The following is a 24,184-nucleotide window of genomic DNA, read 5'->3' as shown; positions in this document are numbered from 1 at the left end:
TACCTTGTCTGTGATGCAGGTTCTGGTCCAGGCTATAAATTAGACTAGGGGGCAACACTATACCGAGGACACTAAAATCCTCTGGCGTGAGCACTCTCATTTCCTCTCTGTCCATGCTATGCAGATTCGGATCCATGCTAGGAGTGAAGCTTCTGACTTCTGGTCCATGCTAGGGACTATGTAGGGTGCAGCACTATACTGGAGACATCGAAATCCCGGGCGATCCCGGGCGTGAGTGGCGTGCAGTGGCGTGAACACTCTCATTTCCTTTCTGTTCATATCGAGTAATTTGTTGTTAAAGGTAAAATTGTGAAGGAGATAAGTGTTTATAAAATATAAGTTTACAGTTCAGAATGAAGATTATATGTCGTCAATAATATATCACCAATATTTACATATAATTTGAATATGGATGTTTAAAACATTGTAATGGAGTCAGCGGAATTATCGGAAGAGGTCCCTTTACGCGGGCAGTTTACAGTTGATGATTTAGAAATTGAAATATTACCACTTATATATGAAATAATTCGTAGGTTTGTGTATTTAATAAATTAACAATTAGGATAATTATGCAATTTCAATATATTCCTAAATCATTTATTGAAATTTTTGCATCGCATAACCTATATTTGTATAGTTTTACTATCATAAGTATCTTGATACTTTTAGTTTTAAAATACACATAGGTATTTCGTATATATTTTATACGTTTTTATTCCTGCAAGAACCTTCAATTTCATTTGAATGTCTTGTTTGTTATTAATGTAATAATATTTAGAAGCAATCAAATTGAGTAAGAGAAATAATGTATTTATCACGTTGAAAATTAAAATTATAATTACATAAATTAATAAATTAAATCTAACCACTGACAATATAAATAAATCACTGTTCGAATAAAATGTGATAGTATTGCATAGTTTTTTTTTATATAATACATTATTTTAATTTCTTTTACAAATTTCAAATAAGAATAAGTAAAAAATTTTAACTACACAATTTGACCAGATAATATTAGATCTTGAGAACCTTATTGTGCAATAATGATATTGTGCAATACACTCCTTATATTGTGCATACATGTTCCATTTATTCTTAGTGTTGAGAAAGATCCGCATGATACTACACAAAAGGCCAAAGAATCCCAGGATACAAGTCATAAGATATTAGAGCTACAGAAAAAATTAGATTCTGCAAGGGCACAGGTAAGATAGTATTATGTTGAATATGCAATGAAGACTAAATTCAAACTGAAAATTCAATTTATATATACAAAATTTAGCATACAACTGTATTTATATTTGTTATGTATAATAGTTTATTTATGCATTTCAGATTAAAAGATTGCCAGGAATAGAATATAGCAAAGAGGAACAATTGCAAAAATTAGAAACTCTACGCAAACAGCTTCGACTTAAACGAGAACTTTTATTAAAGTATCGTAATATGTGCACATTTGAAGTTCCAAAAATATAAACACAAATTTAATTACAATTAAAGAAAAACATATCACATCAATATGCGTTTTTTTCGATCTTTATTCTTGTACTTCATGAATAATGAACGTTTGGTCAACAAATTGGCAGAATCAAAGCCAATCAGGAAAGCTGCACAGTTTGTAGTATATATGTTATGCAAAACAGGTACCTTGCATGGAACGTCTCGAATTACAAATCCTCATGAATTTGGTCAACTGTTGAAAAAAATTGCTCAAACATTTAAAGAGGACTTGAAAAAAGTAAAGGATGATCTGAAAAAAAATTCACCAAAATAGCTACAATAAAAGTGTTTTAGTGTTATAGGAAATAGATATCTAATGTACAGAAAATATATCTGTAATTATTACGTTCCGGATAATAAATAATAAAAATATGTTGATTATGTCAAACGTAATCGTTTTACTAATTTAAAATTAGTATAAACAATTCAATTAACAATTCAATATTAGTTTATCACTCTAATTAAATTTACAAACATTATCTTTTTAAGAAACTTTTTATTATTTTATACTTTGAATATAATGTTGGTATAATATATACATAGTACATATATTATAACACACAAACTTGTACTGTATACTTTAGAAGCAAGTTATAAAAGTGTTCATGCTATCTAACAAAATTATTCCGATGCTCTTGTGAATTGTACTTAAAATAAATGTATAATGTCACAAAGAAAGAACGTCTGAATATATTTTTCATATTTCTAAGAAACAAATATAATATAGATATTTGATATTTGTTTTAAAGGAAATAATTGTTTATACTTTTTGTACAGATTATATTTACTTGATATTTTTTAAAGATACATTGATGCTTATAAAAATAAAACCCTTTATAAATAACAATGTATGTATATTTTCCTCATACGTTTTAAAAGCACTATACGGTTTAATTTTAATAATTTAGTCAAAATATGAAAGACAATTTGTACTCTAATAGGGTTGAAAGCACCATGTGCGTTACAAGTATTAATTCAGGGGTTCTTTCTATGTTGTAGCAGAAAGATGTTATTTTTGACACATATAAGTGACCCCTAAGTATAGTTTTATATATAATATAAAGAACTATGAAAATAATACACGTATTTATATAAATAAGATACTTCGACATTCTCGACGTTAATTAAAAATATATATTATTTGAAAACGTTCATAAGTTTTCATCTGAATTTCAATAAATCAAACCATAAACTAAACTAGATAATTGAATTCTCATTTCCCGAGAATCTTAGAATAACTTGTAAATGTGGAGAGAGTGTATGTATATATACATGTATGTATATGAATTTTGTACAGAATCTCTGTTTAGACTTTTGTAGGAGGATTCTGTTCTGACAGAGGTTGAATAATACTGTTGGCAGTATTATGAGGTCGTCCTCCTCTCCGTCCTCTACTTTTTTTATTCTGATTCATACCAGATTTTTGTAACAAATTTTCTTGTTTCGATACTTGTCCCTCAAGCGAAGAACCTGTTGCTGTTGCATCCAGTGACTAATAGAGAGAAATATAATAAATGCATACTTACTATAATAAAATGTAATTTACTTTTTTTGTAAGTAATTAATAACATACAACATACTTGCATCACGAAGGAAGAACCTTGACGATTTTGGGATTTATTTGGTTTATTAGATCTACTTATTTGTGTAGCGGTAGTATTTGAATATGGAATAAGTTTTAAAACATTGCCAACTGCTTTTGTACGTCCTTCTCTAAATACCATTCTTTGTCCTGGTTTTATATATTCAGGATGTTTTATAAATCTAAAGCGTACTAATGCTTTATCGCCAGTTCTTAAACAATCTTGTGACATAGAAATTATAGACGCTGTTTGCCTTATGCTTCCACAGTGCACTAAAAATTATTTCATATAATTACAAACATCAAAGTACAACGAAAGTGAAAGCTCGAAACAGAAATGAAAGGTACCCATTGCTTGATAACAAGAACTAATTGTCGTCGGATGATGTAATACAAGAATTTCTCCTTCAAATTCCCAGCAAGCTTGTGGATTCACTGCTGGTGCTACCATCACCATGCCTTTTCGAATTTGTGACCTCTTAATCTTTTTTAATGCAAAACTTGCAGTTTGACCTCCTCTCACTTCGCGGACAGGCATTCTCTTCCTATGAATACTTTTTACAGCAATCGGAATGAAACGACCTAGAGGATCAGGACCCAGCAATAATGTGTCATTCAATTTTATGACACCTTTTAAAGTTGTCCCAGAAACTACGGTACCAACACCCTAAAACCAATATTGAAATGAAAATATGAATGTTTTAATAAGTATTATATAACAACAAGTTTCTAATAGTAGAATCAAGTATACAATATAATACCTACTGGTACAGAATATGTGTCATCTATTTGAAACTCTGCTGGTTCATCATCATGACTAGTTATTCTTGCAGTTAGTAAATTCAGAAACATTTTAAGAAGACTTAAGTTTTCACCTGTTACATTTGACACTTGAAAAATAGGGCACAACCTATACGAATTCATTAATAATTAAAGTAATTTTAACGTTATAAAGAAAAAAAAGGTAATGTAGAAGCTTACCGTTCTGATACAAAATTAGTGGCGCTAACAACTACATCATCAGATGTCTTAACAGTAACTGGCACCTTCCTGCAGCCTGGTGATTTTAAGATTCTTATTAGCAATCTTAAATTTTCTTGTAATATGTTTGGTGGACACATATCAATTTTAGTAACCACAACAAATACTGGTACTGATAATGCTAAAGCTAATCCTAAGTGCTCTTTTGTCATTCCAACAATACCAGCATTTGCTCCAACCATTAACATACCTAAAATATATTTACATTATTTTTATGTGAAAATAGAAGAGTTTATATTACATAGTGATTAAATCTTAACATAATTATTAAGTCTTACCAAAATCGGGTGCATGTCCTGTCATTCCAAAAACAGTAGTTTTCAAGTATCTTTCATGTCCAGCAAGATCAATAAACGTAATAACCTTAGACGACTTTTCGCATATCTTCACCCAATCTAAAGATCCATGTTCTGGCTTATTTACCACATTACCTGAGCAGAAGATTTTACGTGTGCTTATAACTTTGTGAAAAATAATAAGATGTTGAACATATGAATACCATACCAACACTATCAAATCCAAGAATGTCGTTTCCGACTGAACTTGTACGTCCTGTTTCAGCTTCATGTTTGTGGCGAAATAATTTTTGACGGGCCAAGCCTCTACCATTGTCAAGTTCTCCATGTGTTAGTACACCTAGAAGTGTTGATTTTCCAGCATCTACGTTACCAACAACAGCCACCCTGAAGTTAAAATCTGTTACATTAATTCTTTTTTATGATATTATTGATATATTTACAACTGATTTCTATGGTTCATCTTTCATATTCAATTTCGATAAGATTTAGGGAGATTAATTATATTACTCCAAAAAGTAGTAACCTAATTTCTAAGAAATCCTGTATGTCTAAACGTCTTCGCACTAGATATTGTCCTACAAGGCCTTGATCTACTTTACTCTGACGTAGAAGCACACAGTCTGCTTCCAACGTAGCTGCAAGAGATTGCAAGGTGGCAACAGATGCTTCGTATTCACCTTCCTTTAAACCATCCTCTGAACCATCTAAAATGTCATTTAAATAATGATGTTTGTAAGTAGTTTTAAATATCATTTAACATACAAACCTTCGCCAATACCAATATCAAAAATTGTTTCAGTACCACCATCTTGAATTCTTTCTTTTAGACGTCTAAGTAATAATTCATATTGGTCTTCTGATGGACTGACTAAGACATTCTAAAATCCATTATAAATTAAAATAATTATATAATTGGGAGGTAGTAGATTAACCGTTTTAGTGCCAGGGGTCTTTGCGAAAATCTAGTCAAAAAGTGTCAGGCAATGTGATTGCACTTCTTTCGTTCTGCGTCGAAGAATATTATACTACAATGTAATTGCTTTTCTTGTTAATCAATCGATGTTCTAAATAAGCTACAAATCTTATGACAGCACATATTTTAGTACAGTACAACTTTTTAAAAGAATATCAGTAGAGACATACATTAACAAAATTTAAATGTGGAATCATTTCAACTCTAGACATTGATGGGCTTGCATTTTTTAGCATTAAATAGAAGAAATGTGATCGCGCTGTGTGGCAGTAAAACGGTTAAAATTAGGAAAGATTAAAAATATATACCTTTCCTCTTATGTTAGAATAATCCACACTAGATACAGGTACATGATCTTTCTCATGCAATTGTTTCATAGTTGGTGTTATAACAGTTCCACTTCCTGCCATAGCTTTGTATTTATATGTATTTTAATAGTTTAAAGAATTTCTTCTATCAATTCTATATAATAATATGTATGAAAATTGCTTATAGAGACATTAACGTCGTAAACATTTTCCAATATTTGAATCCAAATCTTCTTCTGTAGATTTCTGATATTAGCATATGCATAACTGTCACGTAATAATTTTAGTGTTGTTATTCAGTAACTTAACAAAAATTTATCCTAGAAAAATATTTTACACGTTTTTTACTATAACTCTGAAATAAGATAAAAAATATATATATTAACTTCATAGATATAGAATAACATTTTATCGCTTCATAATTAGAGTTGTAAACTTCTTCAACCAATTTCTAAAATTTATTACATGTATGCATATACTGTGTGCCTAACAATAAGTTTCAAAAATGAATCTGTTTGGTTACAGTAGTAAGATTTAAAATAAATTTCATCTTAAATAAAATAAAGTACTAGTATTTTTTCTGGACAAATACCTTCTTTTAACACTATAAAATGTTTATGAAACATGATACTTAAAATTGTTTGTTTATCTTGAAAGAAATATGTTGTTAACTAACTACAGAGCCAAGTTGTCATAGATAAATTTCGAATATACAAGTAAAGTGACAATATGAAAGTTAATAATTTGCCGAGGAAAGAATGAGTAAATTCATTTACCAAGTATAATGAATAAACGTTGTGAACTATTTGCGTAATCATAGAGCAAAACTTTACGTGACAAAAGAGACTGATACGCTTACGAAAAAGCTGTCAACGATTGCGCGATCTCATTCCATCCGAACTAAAGAGCTATATAGTATGTAATTGTTGTATGTATATTGATGTATATTACATAGAGAGATTGTAAACTCTGACATAAACTTAAAATCCGTAAAGATGTCTGATGTAATGGGACTTTCAGTACATAGTTCTGAATTACCGACACCACAATAAATGCCCTATTATCACCGACGAGGTATAGGAATTTCATATACAGGGTGTTACAAAAAACCGTTCAATATTTATATGGTACATAGGACACACTGTTCTGAGTGAAAAAGTCTTAGTAAACATAAAAAATTGAAAGGTCAACCATTTCTGAGGTATAAACATTTTTGTATGTTAGCATCAAGATTGACTTAGTGACTTTCATGAAATGTTCACGCTTAATTTGACAGTACTTCAAAATTTGGCGGCCTTTTTACACTCGCATGCAACGTAATACCTCCACCTCCACGTGCTCTTAGATCTACGCGTCCCCATCACCAATCGCTATCGATCTCCAACAGCAAGAGAAGATCATCGACGAATCAGCGAAAGTAAAGGGTAAGATTAGTAAGACACGTCGAAGGTTCGTACTTCTGGACCCGATAGATATGTTCTACGAGTCTGGCAAGAAACTTTCTATATAGAATTGATACTATAGATTTTATTTGTAACCTATTTTGACTTTAATTTTATTTTCCATGAGCAGAACGCTTGAATGCTTCACAGGCATCCGAAAACCAGTCCTGAAGTTCCTAATCCCACTACATACAGCATACACGGTATCATACAGTTTGATAAAGCAACATGAAACTACCTGTACATATACATATAGATACCTATGTAGTGCGATTTCTATACAATTAAAAAATGATGTTTTTTAAACGTTCCACTAGAGGGCTATAACCAACGAACAATTCTCATAAGTTCTGTATAGCTTTGATTTCTTTAAATAACAAAACCTTGATCTAAATATCCCTATAATTAAGTTGTGTTAGGTTTTGCTATGATAAATGATATACTTGTGTATGAACTGTCAATTCTTGCAGAAGTGCAAAAATTGGTTTTCCTTGCTTTCTCGAAAATTTAAATTAGTGCAAATAGCTCCAAATAATTGTCATTTAGAATAATGCCATTCAAAAGTAAATATGTATATAAAGTTATATCCACCTACAAGCACTTCCGGCTGATATGGTGATGTGTATATGTTATCTTTATGTATATTCTTACCTTTCACGGGTAAATATCCACAAAACAGCTGTTCGGTAGAGATGTTTATTATAACGTTTTCGAGATGTGTTGGAAGTTCGGTTTCTCTTAGCTGCTGAGATAATAAACAAGAGTAATGTAGCACCGAAAATGATCATTGTGTAAATCTATTTCTTAGTAATACGTAACCTCGGTAACTCGAATAAAGCTTATAGAAATTATCATGGCTCAGTGTAAGATAACCCCACGGGAATTTATAAGCAATGCTTTTTCTCCGCAAATTGCTGCGGTTTGTTCAGCCGCAGCTGATGCCACTTGTCAAAAAAATAATTTATCATTCGTTGAACTGCTACAACCGTTCTGCAAATTAAACACTGAAGGTAGGAATTCTATGATTCTCTCTGAGTATTTCTTCACTAATCAGTAAATTTATATTTAATCTGTTAATAATTTCAATTAAATGAAACAGTTTTTTTATTGTTATTGGATTTTCCAACAAGTTTTTTTTTTCATTCAGTTTAAAATATGTGACTACATTTAATAATAAAATAATTACTTTGTTAGTATACTCTTTCATTTTCATAGGTCATTTTAAAGATCCACAAGGAAATACTGTGACAGTTAGAAATCTCCGACTTTTTATACAAGATGTGAATGCTCACCCGCCAGAGTTAAATATTGCTAAAAAAATGTTGAATGAAGCAGTTAGTTTAGTTATATGTGAACATACAACTTTAATTCGAATTGGAACTACAGAGCTCGATATACCTGTCTCGGTTCCTTGGTTTGAAGCATGGAGAGAAATGTTTCTGAGTGTCCAATTTCCATCGGATCATGAATTTACAAAGCATTTTCTTGCTTGTATGATAGTTGTTTCTACTGCAGAAGATAATCCATTAGAAAAGATACAAATTATGGGTGCACAGTTACATCAAAGTATACCTGGGAAATTGCCAAAATGGTTTAATAACAATACTCTTAGATATTACATTTTAGTACACGATATTGTACAGGATGATAGGAATAAGTAATTTTTTATTTTAATTTACAATAATCATTCTAAGCTGAATTTTGTGCAGTTCAAGTAATCATTTACAATTTTTGTAGGGCTGAAATAGTTTTTACAGAAATGAAAAATATCTACGGTGCTAACAATTGTTTTTTATTGCAAATGAATTCAAGACCACCAGGTCAAATTGATGACAATACGCATCTGCCAGATCCCTGGAGTCAATTTTTAGTGAAGCATTCAGATACATCCGGCGGCAGTGAGCAAAGTAGCTCTCCTCGTACACCTGCAGATACCAGTGGTGTTTCATCTATGCCAAATGAAGTTACTACAGATACAGAAAAGTATGGTCTCTTATTACTTATTACATTTCTTTAATCATTTAAAGAATGTTGAGAATGTTTAAATCTTATATTTTAGAACAAGTCAAGCTGGAACACCAGTAGCTCCACATAGTTCTGTATTATATTCTCCAGATGCGAATAACACTATTAGTTTTCCTTCTGACGTATCTGAATCTGCAAATACGCATTTAGAAGTTGGTCAGGAAGCTGTTTCTGTGACGATTCATCCTTTAAGTCCAACTATTGAAAAGACAGAAAATATAAGTTCTGTTGTACATGTAAAAGGACAAACAGTCAACGATACACCAATAAATGCAAATGTTTGGGCGGATTCTCCTAGTTATGTAACAACACAACATGGTGCTAGATTATCTACTCAAGACCTTGAAAGGCTAAGAACATTAATTACAGAATTCTGTTTGAAAAGTTTATTACCTTATGTAGAAAAGCAAATTGGTCTATTAAACGATGTAACATCGAATAAAAAAGGTGTTAGTAGATCACTGTTTAGTGCAACAAGACGATGGTTTGGAACAAATAAGCCTGGCATACCAGGACCTACTGCATCAAATGCTGTAATGTATGTTCTTTATCAATATTTATTATATGTATACCATCCTTTTGAATAATCCTAAGTAATGTAGTAGTAGATAAGAAAGAAATTGTAAAATTGCATATATAAATATATAAAGATCCAGCTTGTTTGGATTTCAGTTATACAACAGAATCTCCAGAATTACAGTTGCGTCGCTTAGGTGACTTGTGTTTCATGTTCGGTCACTATTCACTTGCTTACCAAACATATCATAGCGCAAAAAGAGATTTTGCAGCAGATCAAGCTTGGCTTTATTATGCAGGTGCTCTAGAAATGGCTGCTTTAAGTGCATTCATGCAAGGTGAAACTAACAGAAAGACTATTGAATATATGGATGATGCAATATTGACTTACTTAAACAGTTGTAAACAGCCTCAGTTTGCAACCAGAGCAACGCTTCTCAGTGCTGAATGTTTAAAAGGCAGAAATCTGTATGGAGAGGCTGCAAAACAGTTAATTCGTATGACTAGCGAAGAATCAGATTTACGTTCAGCACTATTATTAGAACAAGCAGCTTATTGCTTTATTGGACCAAAAATGATGCGCAAATATGCCTTTCATGCCGTTCTTGCTGGTCATAGATTCTCGAAAGCAGGTCAAAGAAAACATTCGTTACGATGTTACCAACAAGCGTATCAGGTACTTTTAATTAGTTGTTGAAAATAAAGAAAATAATACAACAACTAGATAATATGTATATATTTACTAACTGTATCTGTTATTAGGTGTATGATGGAAGAGGATGGTCACTGGCTGAAGACCATATATATTTCACTATTGGTAGACAGGCAGCATCATTGAAACAAATTGGCGAGGCTGTTAAAGCATTTGAAAAATTGCTTAATGCCTACAGCAAACAAGCAGCGCCACAACAAGCTACATTTTTACGTGAATTTTTACATATCCATAATGTATGTCCATTTATTCTTATTAATTGTAGATTGTAGATTTTAAATTGTAGATCGTTTCTTAATATGTGTATAGTATATATTGTATTTCTTTTATATTAATCATTACATACTATAGTTACTGTTACAGGAAGGTTTATCAAATCGTCACGAGCTTCCTATCTTGCCTTTACCGTTAATAGATAGTAATAATATCAAAGTATTATACGGTCCTGCAGCTAAGCCGTATGATAACAATTTTCCAGCAAGTCATGTTTCATTTGACACTGAAGAATGTGATGACGTTCGATGGTCAAGAATGGAGGAAATGTTAATAACAGAAGCTCAGGGATCGCCACCTATGATATTTAAACCATTAGTTGCATTATATTCAAAAACAAGTAATAACAGCGTAAAAGCAAATGCAGTTTTGAATGAACCAGTGCATTTTTTTATTGAATTATACAATCCGTTACATATATCGCTGCCATTATCTAATATAACATTATTATGGTCTTTCACTTCTGCTGATGAACAAATGTCAAATGAAATGACGACGACACAGAATGTAAAATCGGCAGAGGCACAAGTAATAGAATCAATTTTGTTGCAACCAACTTGTAAACAACATATAATATTGTACCTCATACCAAAACAAGTAGGAGAATTAAAAGTGTTAGGCTTAAGCTATGATTTATCTAATCCAACACATACAACAGATATACCAATTGTCAATCCAACAATAGCTATTTCTGGAAAAAGGCTGTTTGAAGTTAGGGGGCCTAAATTGAAGAATGTTCAAGAAAAACCTGGTGCGAATTTGTATGGTGTAGATTATAGATTGGAAATGAATGTTATTGAAAAAACACCGTGTATGCAGGTACTTTAGATACTTTCAAATACAATTTCATGTCAAATGTTTAATAATATTTTCATTGTTTAATTGTACAAATTATATTTACTTTTAGGTTTTCTTTAGTAACTCATCGTCAAAAATATTGTGTGGCGAAATTCAAAAAGTGGATATGAAGTTGAAAAATGTAGGAAACGCACCATTGAAAAATGTACACTTAGCGTCCACAGATGCAAAACTGTTATCATTAGGAGATGAATACGTAAATATGCAAGGTGAATTTATATGATATAGTATATTTCACAAAATTTCCAAATGTATAATAGGATTATAAAATAATTAATTCACAAATTGATGTTAATATTTTAACATAGTGATTTTCATTTCAGAACATACAACAAAGAAAAATAACAGACTTATAACAAAAATTTCTCTACCTTCTGATTCTAATATTTTAGACGTAGGAGAGACTTGTACAATACCATTATGGATACAAGCACCACACGAAAAAGGAACTCATCGTTTAGATTTACTTTTTTACTATGAGAACGTTGATTTCAAAAGTGTAGTAAAGCATCGACTTTGCAGACACACGTGGCATTTCACAGTTTTAGACTCCATACAAATTAGTGCGGTTGCTTCGAGGAGTGTATTATTTAAAGATACTTCACCTACTCTGAATGTGATAGTATCCGTTAAGAATACAAACCACATTCATGATTCCTTTATGAATGAAATTACATTATCAAAAATTTTGTTTCAAAGTGAAACTTGGTCTGTATTCAATTCGTCTGTTTTGCCAAATAATATTAAAATACAACCTCAAGAAATGTTTCATTTAATGTTAAAGTTAAAGAAAAAGTGCAAGGGCGAGTCAACATTTTCTCATGTGTCTTTAACTCAAAATGATAACACAATGTTAGATTTGAATTACCCTTATATTAGTTTTATACAAAGAAGACATATTCCAGCATTGGATATGAATGAAAACACAATTGAAATACAACAGCAATTTCAACGATCATCACAAAATGCAGAGAAAACATCATTGTCAGCTGCCATGACATTAAACTCTACTTTGATACTTAAATGGCAAGCAACTGTGGTGGAAGGTGGTACTGTTTCAAGACAAGTTTTTGGCCAACATCATCTTGATCTTGAATATTTAAATAAAACTTACAAACATCCAAAAGAGATTCAAGTTGAACCCAGTGAATATGAAACGCGTTTGAAAATATTCGGACCGGATAAAAATGTGCCCGATTCATTGACTATGACTAGCAAAGAACAAGTTTTAGAGACAGAATTCTTGAAAAATGTTATATCCTTTCAATTGAGTCATGCTAGACAAATTACGCATAATTTCAATCAAAATCGATTGTGCTTCGTTCCAGTAATAATGTACATACAAAATCATTTGGAATCACAAATTTCTGTTAAAGTCAATACAATAGGTACAAGCAGGTAAATATCATTAATCTTCTGCATTATATTAACGATTATGTAAAAAAAAATGTTAAACATTAACATTACTCTATTTTTCTCTTCAGCGGAACCCATCTTCCAAGTATAAAATCGCAACTGTATTCTCCGCAAGCTTCTACATTTTATAGATATGCATGTCACTCGGCAATTTTTTCTCATATAGAACCACTCACTAGCAATACTGTAAAATTACAAGCTGTACTTCCAGCCCCTGGAACATACGATTTAGCAGCGCGTGTAGAAGTCTCTGTAAGAGTTGTAAATACAAGAGAATTCATCTTACAGAAGTGGAAAATGGAAAGCATATGTATTATTAATGGTGATAGTAAATAACTAAGAGTATAAGGTGTAAAGGTACTATTACTAGTAATATTAAATTATGTAATAAATTAATTTCATTTATGTAATTTAAAATCATTCCTCAATGCTATGTAAATATCTAGTACAGGTCAAATTATTACTATTATATCTTTAACTATAAACGTAATGTGTATTATTTAACAGATCCCACTTTTGTTTATTTAACTTTGTTACAGTGCAGTCTAATAGTGCCTGTTTCATTATCAGATGGAATAACCCAGTCTAAAAAATTGTCACAAATTAATATAAACCTATGCATTAAAGTTGTCATATATAAAAATATAAAAAACATATGTAAAGTTGTCTTATTACCTATAATAAGTTCAGATAGATATTGAAATAGAATTGTGAAAAGAAAATGTCATAAATATATTTTTTGTATCTGTATTAATTTATTTCAAAGTAAATTCAATTTACACAATATTATTTAATGTATACACAATATAATTTCAAACGAAATTATATAAATTCCATACACTAAACAATTAAAGTAAATACATATACAATATACACTAAAATCATTTATTGCTGTGTAAGTATATTATGTACCGAATTTTCCTAAATTTTATAGGTCAATGAAAACAATTAATATGCAAAATTAATAAATTTAAACAAACATAAAAGAATGACACATTTCACTACTTATGCATTATAATTTATATTTTATAAATTTACCGATGTTACAAACACGTTCACATACATAAGTAAAATATAAATGTAAGTAATAAAGATAAAGTAAAAAGTTATACATAAAGAATACACACAAACACACATAGAAGTATTATATTTGATAAAATATATTGATAAAAATATCGAATATAGAATTATGTATAGATGAGAATAATATACATTTTGTATTGTCAAAATATCAAACAACAGTGTGTGAATTAAGTTTCCGAGTTAAGATACGAGTATTATATACGTAGTAATTAAATAAAAATATACAAAAAATATGTTATTCCATAAAGAAATTAAACAGTTATACATATATTGTATATATATACATATACAATAATAGTAAATTGAATATATAATACTTCAATAGCTTTACGAGTTAAATGAATCGTTTGCTTATATATTTTATTTATTATAACAATATACACACGATGATATATCCAAATGTAGCTAACATACTTAAATATATTTATAGAAGGTATACCTCCATCAGTTATTACGACGTATAAAAAATATTTCATATGCAAAATAGTCGGAAATAAATTTCACACTTAACTTTAATTTTGACAGTCAATGGTCGGTCCAAGGTTATGGTATCTTTTAAAAGTATGGAATAATAATCAATATTTATATCCATAATATTTTAATTATAAAATTCTCCCAGAGAGGAGTCTTCTCTGGATCTTTAAAATACACATAATTTTTTAAAATTTTCATTGAAAGAGTGTCGGCAAAGAGGACTATATATACATCATTTCCTTCAAGTCCAATTTCTAAAGTCGAAATAAATAAACTACTTCAATAAAATAATCAATAATAATTTAGATACATTACAATATATATTATAAAATATCTATAGCGCAGTTCAACGAATATTGCCGAAGTTTATCGATCCTTACCGAATGGACCTTTAAATTGGTTGTATTATCTCGTCTCTCTCTAAAAGTGGTTTCTCTTTCGGAGGGTCGCCTCTTTTTGTATCCCTACTCTTTGAGCATAGTAAAATAAGCAAAGCAAAATACAGGGTGTACAAAAAATGTTGTACTTCCTTGGAAGTGGTGATTCCTGGGATCGTTCGAAGTAACTTTTTCCTTCGCGAAAATGTTCTCCGCGGCTTTTTTAAGAAGTTCTTAACCTAAAACACGGACGAATCAGAGCGCGGCTACAGCTGAGCGCGACGTTGGCAGTGGCCGAGTCGGAATCCGTCCGCAGTAGTCGCGATCCGATTGGTCCGTGTTTTTTGTTAATAACTCCTTAATGAAGCCGCGGAGAACATTTTTGCATAGGAAATTGCTACTTCAAATCACCTCTTTTGAGGAAGTACAACATTTTTTAGGCACCCTGTATATAAATGAAGATTGTGATTCTTCTATGGAAACAGTAGATGGCGTTGACAAACGAGAGATATTTTTTATAGTAGTTTGCATAAACTCCATTTCGTTTTATTGTATATGCATTTGTACATAGTACTAGTAAGTACTTGTGTTTCGATAGATGGTATCGTTTATACCGTTTGAGAAACCTATATTTGAACGTTTTGATTTGTTCCTTCTTTGTTGCGAAGTAGTCTTTAAATTTCAAAATGCTTTTGTAATTACATACATAGTACATTGTATATGAAACATATCTTTTGAATAAATTTAAAGAAACAGATCCAGCAAAGTGCATTAGTTGTACATTCAAATAATTATTAGGAATCAATGAAGGGAGTTATACTTATTAGATACAATAAGTAGAGAGGAGAATATTAATCTTTTGATCTTATCAATTTAGACAATTACTTCTACGATTTCTCGTATATTTGTTATTAATTTTTATTAGGACATTCAATTAATCTGTTTGCCATTGGAAGAAAACTATTCTATTTGCAGACATTTATGCAGATTGTAGAGATGCAGTTTTTCGATTTATTCAAAGTATTTTTATCAATGAATTTTGTATTAGACAGGAAAGATAGGATATAATGAATAGATAATAGAATGGACTTTATCATGTGTGAAATTTAATGCTTTCACAATATGAATAAGAAAATCATTTACTTGCCTGCTTGAGCAACTAGTATAACAACATCTACAAGAATGACATCTACAGAAATTCATGACTTATTATCTGGTCCACTGGTAACATGGGTAAGTGTTTGTTTTTATAACTATGTTTTAAAATACGATGTACATGTATACTTAATAATTTGTTTCTAATAGTTTGCCAGTTGCTTGGAAGATCCTAATTTATTAACTAGTTACGATGATTTGGTTGATGGCATGTTACTACACAATGTATTTTTGCAAATGTAAGTAAATGATTCTGCATATTCAGAAGTTTTTATAAATCTTCATAAACTTTCATAAATAAGTTTTCATTTGTGCTCCAAAATCTGATATAATAAATGAATAATATAATGTTACGTTTGTAGAGATCCAGAGCCATTACACGATGAAATTATTGCTTCAGAGGATAGTCCATTAATTCGTGCAAAAAATTTGAAAGTTGTAGTGGATAATATAAAGCAGTTTTATGAAGAGGAACTGGGTCATTTAGTTTTAAAGGTACCAGATACAACAAACTTAGGGAAAGAACCAGAACTTTATGTTTCAGAAATGAAATTATTATTGCTATTACTTCTTGGTTGTGCTGTACAATGTCCTAATAAGGAGAAATTTATTACAAAAATAAAGACATTGCATGTTGACACACAACTTGCAATAGTGGAATGTATTAAACAAGTATGTTTTTTAATGTAACACTCTAAGTCTAAGTATTTTTTATGCAATTGCTTTGTTTAACAGCATTAGTATTATATTACTAGGTCACAGATTATCAAGATATCGTTCTTACTCAGGATGCAATGGAAAATGTAAATATGAGTAATTTATTTATGCAGATAAAAAAGTTAACACAAGAGTTAGACGTATATCGCCAGGTATGTCACATAAGTAGTAATTAATATTATTACAGTACAGTATTAATAAAGTGGAAAAATATTGTTGAATAATAGAGATGGAGAGATACAGCTATAAATGAAAATGCAGAAAGAAATGATTCCTCTAATAGCGTAGAAGCAGAAGACATAAATAAAGTTCAGTTATCCAATCCTATTAATAAATCAGAACGTGAAGATAACCATCATTATGCAGTTGAATTGGCAGATTGGAAGTCCAAAGTTAGAAAACAACGACAAGAATTGTATGTTTACCTGTTTGTCACTGGCATAGAATACGCCATTTGTGTATTATATTATATTATTTTTAGGGAAGAGAAAACTGAAGCATTGTTAGAATGCAAAGAGGATCTTGAGTACCATAAACTGTTGGTGACCAAATTAAAGCAAGAGAATCATGATTTGATGCACGAAGCGCGTACAGCAAAATCTTACAGAGATGAATTAGATGCAGTAATTGAAAGAGCGGATCGTGCTGATAGATTAGAGCAGGAAGTAGTAAGATACAGGGAGAAACTTACTGATATTGAATTTTATAAAACTCGCATAGAAGAGTTGAGGGAAGATAACAGGTACTTTACTTAATTAATGTATTTATACTCTAATATGAAATTCAATATTACTAAATTTGCGTTTAAAAATTGATTTGTTACAGAGTTTTGATGGAGACCAGAGAAATGCTTGAAGATCAATTGAATTCATCAAGAAGAAGAGCAGATAAAGTACTGGAACTAGAATCTGAAATAATTAAATATAAACAACTATTAAATGATATGGCATTGGTAGATATGAGGAAATCATAATTTAACAGTTCAAATTTAATGTATAACAGAATTGAATTTAAACACAAAATTATGTTCTCTAGGAACGCGCAGCGGATAAAGAAAAGTATCAAGAACTTGTTGAAGAAAATACACAGTTGCATAAATTAACAAAAGCTGCAGCAAACGAAGCTGCATTAGCTGATTCCATAAGTGATTCTGATGAGCCAGGTAAAACCAAATTACACTTTTTTTAATATGAAAAAATGTTACCTATTTGCTTATGTTTAATTTATATTTTAATTTGATCTAGCGCACACTGATAATAGATTGTCCGAACAATTGACAAATAATGCTCAAACGAGAGCGTTGAAGTTAGAGTTAGAAAATCGACGATTACTTACCTTGATAGATTCTTTGAAAGAAAATTCGTTTCATGAAAACTCTTCTCGAGTTTTGGAGTTGGAAAAAGAGAAAAAGAAACAGTCTTTAAAAATTGAATCATTAAATGACAATATTGAAAGGCTTACCCAACAAAATGCAGATCTAGAATTGGTGTGGAAGCAGGCTCTTGAGGAAAACAAGAAACTACAAAATTCATTAAAAAGTCAAAGAACATTGTCAGAAAAACAGCAACAAGAGTTTCAAGTATGTTGTTGACATACAAGATGTTTAACTATACATGTCAAATATTTTAATCCCTAAGTAGACTTTACTATATTGACTCTACGTGTTTGTGTATATTAAATTCATTGATTGAGTTGTTATATTTTTTAAGTTTATTTTTAAAGTTCACTTAGCACAAAAAAGTGATGTATCGTCTGAAAAAATAGAGACAAAGAGTTAGCTAACGCTGATGCATTTATTGGTCGACTTTAATTGTTAGTAATTTAAAAACAATGACGTCACAGAAAAGTTATCATTCTAATTTTGTTTTAGTCTAGCTTGTAGAATCGAATCACTTCTTAAAATATTTGATATCTGCAGTCGAACACCCAGTATATTACACATTATTTGAATATATCAATATTATTAAAATATATTATACACTTCTTAATTCTAGACTCAACATACGAAGATGATAGAATTAGAAAAAAGTTGTGATACAGCGGTGAAAGAAAAACAGCGAGTCCAATCTTTATTAGAGAGCGTACAAAGGCGTGCAGATGATTTAGAACGGTCCTTAGAACTCGCCAATCAGAAAGCAGAAGAATTAAAGATTATGGAGAATAACATAAAAGAACTTAGCACCAAGTGTCTTGATTTCGAATCAAAACTTGTGACGCTCGAGAAAGAGAAAGACACAGCACAACGCGATGTTCATCGATACAGAGAGACAATAGAGGTGTGAATACTTATATTCTGGTGAACATATTAGTTGTCCTATGTAACTTATTGGTTAATTGTATATAATAAATTGTAGGAAAAAGACGTTGCATTGGACAAAGCAGCAAATAGTATTGAAGTTTTAGAAAAGAAAGTGACACAGCTTGAACAAGAACTGCATGATCATGTTGTACAAATTTCAAGGTACATATGCAGTATTACATTCGAGTTATGTTTAACAATCTATGTGAAGAATGTTTGTTGCAAAATTATTTATTCTGGCAGATTGCAGGAAATTGAAAGATCTAGCAAGGAATTGGATTCACGGGCGGCCATCGACAGAGAGACATTGGAGATTTTACAATCTAATTTGGTAGCTGAAAAATTGAATTCTCAGCAATTATATACGGTTTTGGAGAAACTTGGGCTCACTGATAATATGCTATTATCGCTTCCACTAGATAATATCCTTCAAAAGTAATTCAATTTATAAATAATTAAATCCAATGAATGGAATTATAAGTATTATTATATTAATTATGATTCAATAATTACAGGATTGCACAAATTCCAGAAGTTGTTGATTATGTTCAACAGATAAACAATTCTTATTCGTGTGTAAACTCAGTCTCTGAATCTGCAAGCCCTGAAACCAATGAGACAATTAGTTTGCACAACACATTAGAGGCAACTGTGGAATCGCTGAAGGTACTTAAGTAACTGTATTGTATGCGGTAAATATAAGCGGTTCGAATATTTTCAAATTCAATTCTTTGTTCTCGATATAATTACAGAAGGAGCAAGAACATTTGCATATGAAATTAGTTAGCACACAGACGGCATCAGAGAGTCTTTTATCTGACAATGCAAAGCTCCAAGTACAAATGACAACGTTACAATCTCAAAATAATTCCTTAGCAGCACAGCATACTGCTTTGCAACTTGCAAATTCACAACTTGTTGCTGAAAAAGAAGAGGTAAGTTAGCCTTGATTGATCCGTAAGTAGTGTAGTGGCCTGGAACAGAGTTAACCAGGTGGATTTCCTATTATACACGATTCTACTTACTGCTGATAGGCAAGCAGCCGTGATACCATACCGTGATCATAAGACTACGTAATGAAATCAGGAGTCACGAAATTGTGATAGAATTTGAAATTATTAATACGTTTTTGTTTTCAAGTTTTAAAAGTGTTACTAATTAATATTCTGCAAATATAATAACAGTGCGTGAATTAAGCCTCTGTCACTGTCTTGTGCATGGTACATCACTGTTTGTGACCGTACTCGTGTACATTGCTATTGACAGATCGTTATAGTTTACAGTTAGGGAGATTATAAATGATTAATAACTTAAAAACAAAACCTATATCGCAATTTCGTCATTTTTAATTTTCAATAGTAGAAACTTTATAATGTCGGGCCATGAATGATTAGCTTTGGAAACACATTATTTATAGCTGTTGTTTAAAGAAACAAACATAATACAAACTAAATGTGCAGTATTGAAAATCTTTTATCAGTATATGTATATTGATTAATTTTTTTTTAATTTAGTTGTTGAAAGAACGCGTGGTTCAGCACCAGACGCATATGCAACTCCTTCACGATCAGGATACCTTGCAATCTTTACATGAACAATTAAATAATGAGTATGAAAATTTATTCCACGAACATGACGCTTTAAAATCGAATTTACGAGATGTAAAGAACGAAATTAGAACTTTACGCGAGTCTTACGAAGGTGTAGAAGGAAAAAATAAAGCACTTCAAGCGGAAAAGGAATCCTTAGTAAATAACGCGAAGAGTTTGAACAATCTAAGAGGAGAACATTCCAAATTAAAGGTAGAAAAAACTAATGGGTATATATAAATAATTGATTAGATCACTTTATTAATGTATTACGATTCCAGGATGACTTCAGAAATTTGTACACCGCTACAGAAAAATTAAAAATGGAGTATCGGAATTTGCAAGAAGATTACCGGAAAAATAAGATCGAAACGAATCGATTAAGTCTTAAGTTAACAGAATTGCAAGGAGAACTTAGCAGTAGGGACGAAAGGTGCTCTAACCTGGAACTTCAATTTAACAAACTCAATAAGTGTTGTGAAGTAAGAGTACATTTTTTCTATTCAAGGATTATAATATTCAAATTTATACTTAAATTTACTACCGTCTTAGATTGTATTTTGTTTCTAGATGTTGTTACATATGAACGCTGGATTAGACAAAGACAAACGTTCATTAATGGATCACATTAGTTTATTATTCACTCAGTACCACGAGCTTCTGACTCGATCTCTCGAAGATAAAGAACAGTATCATATGGAAGAGAAGATGTACACGTTGGTATTTAATATAACGAAGTTTAATTCAATTCCATGAACGCAATGTAATTACTGGATTTTTATAGGGACAAAGTGAATCACTTGTACAGACAAAAGGAAAAATTAGAAGATAAGATCATGGAACATTACAGAAAATTAGATAGCTGTACTCCAAAGAAGTAAGTCGTGTGTTCGTAGATACATACAACTATGCAATTTCATAATAGTATTGTATTTTAATTTCTTTTTTCGAAGGAAAGGATTCGGAGCCAATTTAGTGAGAAGAGTCAGAAAAGCTGGGTCAGAACTGCTTAGTAAGGTAAACAATTTAAACGAGTACAGATATACGTGCATAGATAGAGAAATCAATTTTTAACTTCATTTTTATTCGCGTGATCTAGAATCGGCGATCTTGGGCAGAAGACTCTAAAAATTCAGAAGGGAAAACATATGAATCAGAATCTGGAGGAAACGATTCCGATGCTAGTACGGAAGATCATTTAGCAGGTAAGAATGGAAAAGATTGCTAGGTATTTAAAGTATTATAAAAATCCCCTAATAAAAGAGGACCTTTAAATCAACTTCAACACAATTTTAATAAAAGATAATATGTTATAAAACAACTACTTGATAGAAGTCAATCAATTTCTATTTAATTCTCTCTCCTTTCTGACTCTACTCGTTATTAGACAGCGGATTGTATATATTAATGAGAGAAATGTATAGAAAAATTTAAAATAGTGGAAAGATTAAAAAGATTAGGGGACATCGATATGTAATTTTCAATTTTTTTAAATTGTTATAGGAAGAAAAAAATTCCTAAGTGGATCCTGCGGCTTACAATTGATGCAGACAATTTTTATTTTGCACAAAGATTCGAAGTCTACTCATCATAAATCGTGTATAATATATGATTTATTACTTTTCAAGGATCAGCTAGTAGGAGCCTTGGATCAGACGCATTGTCTCTTGGTCATCCAGGAACAAGAAGAACTGTGTACTATACTGACGACTCCCCTCCTCCATCGACTACTGCGCCAGTATGTACTATTTCGGCATTGATAATTCCAGGTGACAATAAACTAATTAATTTAAATGATTGCAGGAGCAAAGCGACGACAGACGATCAGTATTGATGGACGAGTCCCCAAGGCCAGAAGTACAAGTAGAACCCCGCCCAGTTCTTATATATAATAAGGTCTCAGCAGTGATAAACGAATCAAAAAATATGAATAGTGAAATGAAAGAAGTAGGGCAAGAGGAAACGATTATGGACCCTCCCATAGATAAAGATCCGAAAGCAGGGAGTCCTGTGTGGTACGAATATGGTTGTGTATAATTTTACGTTGTTTTTATTCATTCAATGGATTACTACATCATATTTCTACCATATTCGAATCCGTCTTACTCACATCATTTACATTTACCGTCTTACGAGAATGTCTGCGATTGCATTTTCCAAATTCCTCAAGGTAATTGTAATTTTAATAGAGCATTTAAATATTTCAACATTTTTACGTCGGCAATATTTTCAGATGTAATACTTATTTTTTGTTCGATATTTTTGTATTATCAGTCTTCTTTATGTATTTATATCAATGTGCATTTATCAACGATTTTAAGGCGATTAAAAGGCATTACGTAGTCTTATGTATGTAATAGTACGGTAAGAACATTCTTCGCCAAGTAAAGTGTAACACTTATTGTGTAGTATCGAGAGCGTGGCCTAAACATTATTTAACCCTTCGTTTCTTCGTCGTAAACTGTTAAAATGACCGCAACGCCTAATCCTTTTTTCGATTTTATAAAATATGAGACAATAATTACTTACATTAAAAAGAAAAAAAAAAAAAAGAAAAAAGGAGTTCTTGCGAGTACCCAATCATGACAAGATCCTGCTTTCCGTAAACGAGTTTCCTTATCGAGTAAAAAAGAGTTTTTTCTCGTACAGCGATCCTATAAATGGGGGTTCCATTCAAGAATGAGATGCACCTTGTCAAAATCTCACGGTCCCAACCCCACGGTGCACCATCGTCGAGAAAATACACGCACCTCGCAATTTTTTATTATTTTCCTACGGTCGGACGAAGCAGCTTCTGACAGAAAAAAACTGTCCACCGTCTGCTCCGAACCCTTTACGATTTACTTCTCAGGCTTCGAAAATTTGCATGCGCCGCTTATTCAAGAACTTGTACCGCCGCTTCACAGGTCAGATGCGACCATATATTTTTTTTTTGTCTTTCCGGCACGGCGTCATTGTTACGAGGAAAGCCGACCATTAAGTGCGGCGACGCGTACACCAGTAATGCTAATTAACGAACTCGTTAATGTAAACACCGATTTCATTGAATTCTGTTCGTTTGATGCGAAACCTGGAATGTTTTTGTCAAGGCTAACGTACGCCCGGTCTATCTTTCTAACTGACTCCTCGACGCTGTCGTCGAGGACGAGGGCGGAACAAAAAATTCCGCCGACTACCTTGCAAAACCAGCGTACTTTCCCAGCTTTTTTTTTTCGTACGCTCGAATAAAAATGTGTCTCTCTATTTCTACCATCGCGGAAAAGATGGAGTGGCGCGGAGAAGTGAAAAGCGGAGCAGGAGCAGCGGTAACAGTAGGGGGTGGATAAATGTAAAAATAGGACTGGCAGAAGCAAGACTGTGGCGATGTAAAAACCGGCATGCTGTGGATCAGCAAAAGAAGAAGCAGCATACAGCGAGCGTGCCGGCAGGAGGGTGGCAGCAAGAAATTAAAGTATAGATACGAATTTTTCAAATGATCCGGGGATCGAGGGTTGCGAGCAACTCGCAAAAATGTTGACTGTTCGTCAGTCGGTGGAGGGGTAAAG

The 24,184-nt window shown here is 31.6% G+C and overlaps 4 protein-coding genes across 6 annotated transcripts; 3 read left to right on the top strand and 1 right to left on the bottom strand.

The window, feature by feature from the left end:
* Positions 1–232: 232 nt before the first annotated feature.
* On the top strand, positions 233–1,690 carry Med9 (mediator complex subunit 9). Its single transcript, XM_076805204.1, has 3 exons — positions 233–533; positions 1,100–1,205; positions 1,336–1,690. Exons 1-3 carry the CDS (start codon positions 430–432, stop codon positions 1,474–1,476), a joined length of 351 nt encoding a protein of 116 aa, XP_076661319.1. The 5' UTR covers positions 233–429; the 3' UTR covers positions 1,477–1,690.
* A 286-nt stretch (positions 1,691–1,976) lies between these two features.
* On the bottom strand, positions 1,977–6,618 carry Gtpbp1 (GTP-binding protein 1). 2 transcript variants are annotated; one of them, XM_076805202.1, is made up of 11 exons: positions 6,480–6,618; positions 5,704–6,058; positions 5,189–5,300; positions 4,946–5,126; positions 4,628–4,806; positions 4,402–4,554; positions 4,064–4,313; positions 3,848–3,992; positions 3,431–3,749; positions 3,081–3,355; positions 1,977–2,992 (listed from the first exon to the last, which is right to left on the bottom strand). In XM_076805202.1, exons 2-11 carry the CDS (start codon positions 5,803–5,805, stop codon positions 2,807–2,809), a joined length of 1,902 nt encoding a protein of 633 aa, XP_076661317.1. In that variant the 5' UTR covers positions 5,806–6,058; positions 6,480–6,618; the 3' UTR covers positions 1,977–2,806. The 2 variants fall into 2 exon arrangements, with proteins under 2 accessions (XP_076661317.1, XP_076661318.1); XM_076805203.1 differs by having other exon boundaries at positions 4,064–4,139.
* Positions 6,619–7,275: 657 nt separating this feature from the next.
* On the top strand, positions 7,276–13,430 carry L(3)76bdm (trafficking protein particle complex subunit 8 homolog l(3)76BDm). Its single transcript, XM_076805201.1, has 10 exons — positions 7,276–8,155; positions 8,361–8,802; positions 8,883–9,128; positions 9,205–9,708; positions 9,843–10,362; positions 10,449–10,634; positions 10,750–11,490; positions 11,579–11,738; positions 11,853–12,927; positions 13,014–13,430. The coding sequence occupies exons 1-10, from the start codon at positions 7,999–8,001 to the stop codon at positions 13,279–13,281; spliced, it is 4,299 nt and encodes a 1,432-aa protein (XP_076661316.1). The 5' UTR covers positions 7,276–7,998; the 3' UTR covers positions 13,282–13,430.
* Positions 13,431–15,427: 1,997 nt separating this feature from the next.
* On the top strand, positions 15,428–23,056 carry Girdin (protein girdin). Of its 2 annotated transcripts, XM_076805199.1 has the most exons (22): positions 15,430–16,112; positions 16,185–16,273; positions 16,397–16,706; positions 16,790–16,903; positions 16,979–17,166; positions 17,233–17,493; positions 17,577–17,703; positions 17,787–17,913; positions 17,996–18,330; positions 18,746–19,027; positions 19,106–19,212; positions 19,294–19,485; positions 19,566–19,716; positions 19,803–19,985; positions 20,565–20,852; positions 20,921–21,121; positions 21,210–21,355; positions 21,424–21,516; positions 21,593–21,656; positions 21,739–21,844; positions 22,268–22,377; positions 22,443–23,056. In XM_076805199.1, exons 1-22 carry the CDS (start codon positions 16,062–16,064, stop codon positions 22,674–22,676), a joined length of 3,759 nt encoding a protein of 1,252 aa, XP_076661314.1. In that variant the 5' UTR covers positions 15,430–16,061; the 3' UTR covers positions 22,677–23,056. The 2 variants fall into 2 exon arrangements, 1 of the variants encoding a protein (XP_076661314.1); XR_013084515.1 differs by lacking the exons at positions 22,268–22,377; positions 22,443–23,056 and having other exon boundaries at positions 15,428–16,112; positions 21,210–21,359; positions 21,739–21,814.
* Positions 23,057–24,184: the final 1,128 nt, after the last annotated feature.

The sequence above is a fragment of the Halictus rubicundus genome, chromosome 2 (genome assembly GCF_050948215.1).
Source record: "Halictus rubicundus isolate RS-2024b chromosome 2, iyHalRubi1_principal, whole genome shotgun sequence".
NCBI classification, from domain to species: Eukaryota; Metazoa; Arthropoda; class Insecta; order Hymenoptera; family Halictidae; genus Halictus; species Halictus rubicundus.
This window is presented reverse-complemented; position numbering and strand designations above follow the sequence as displayed.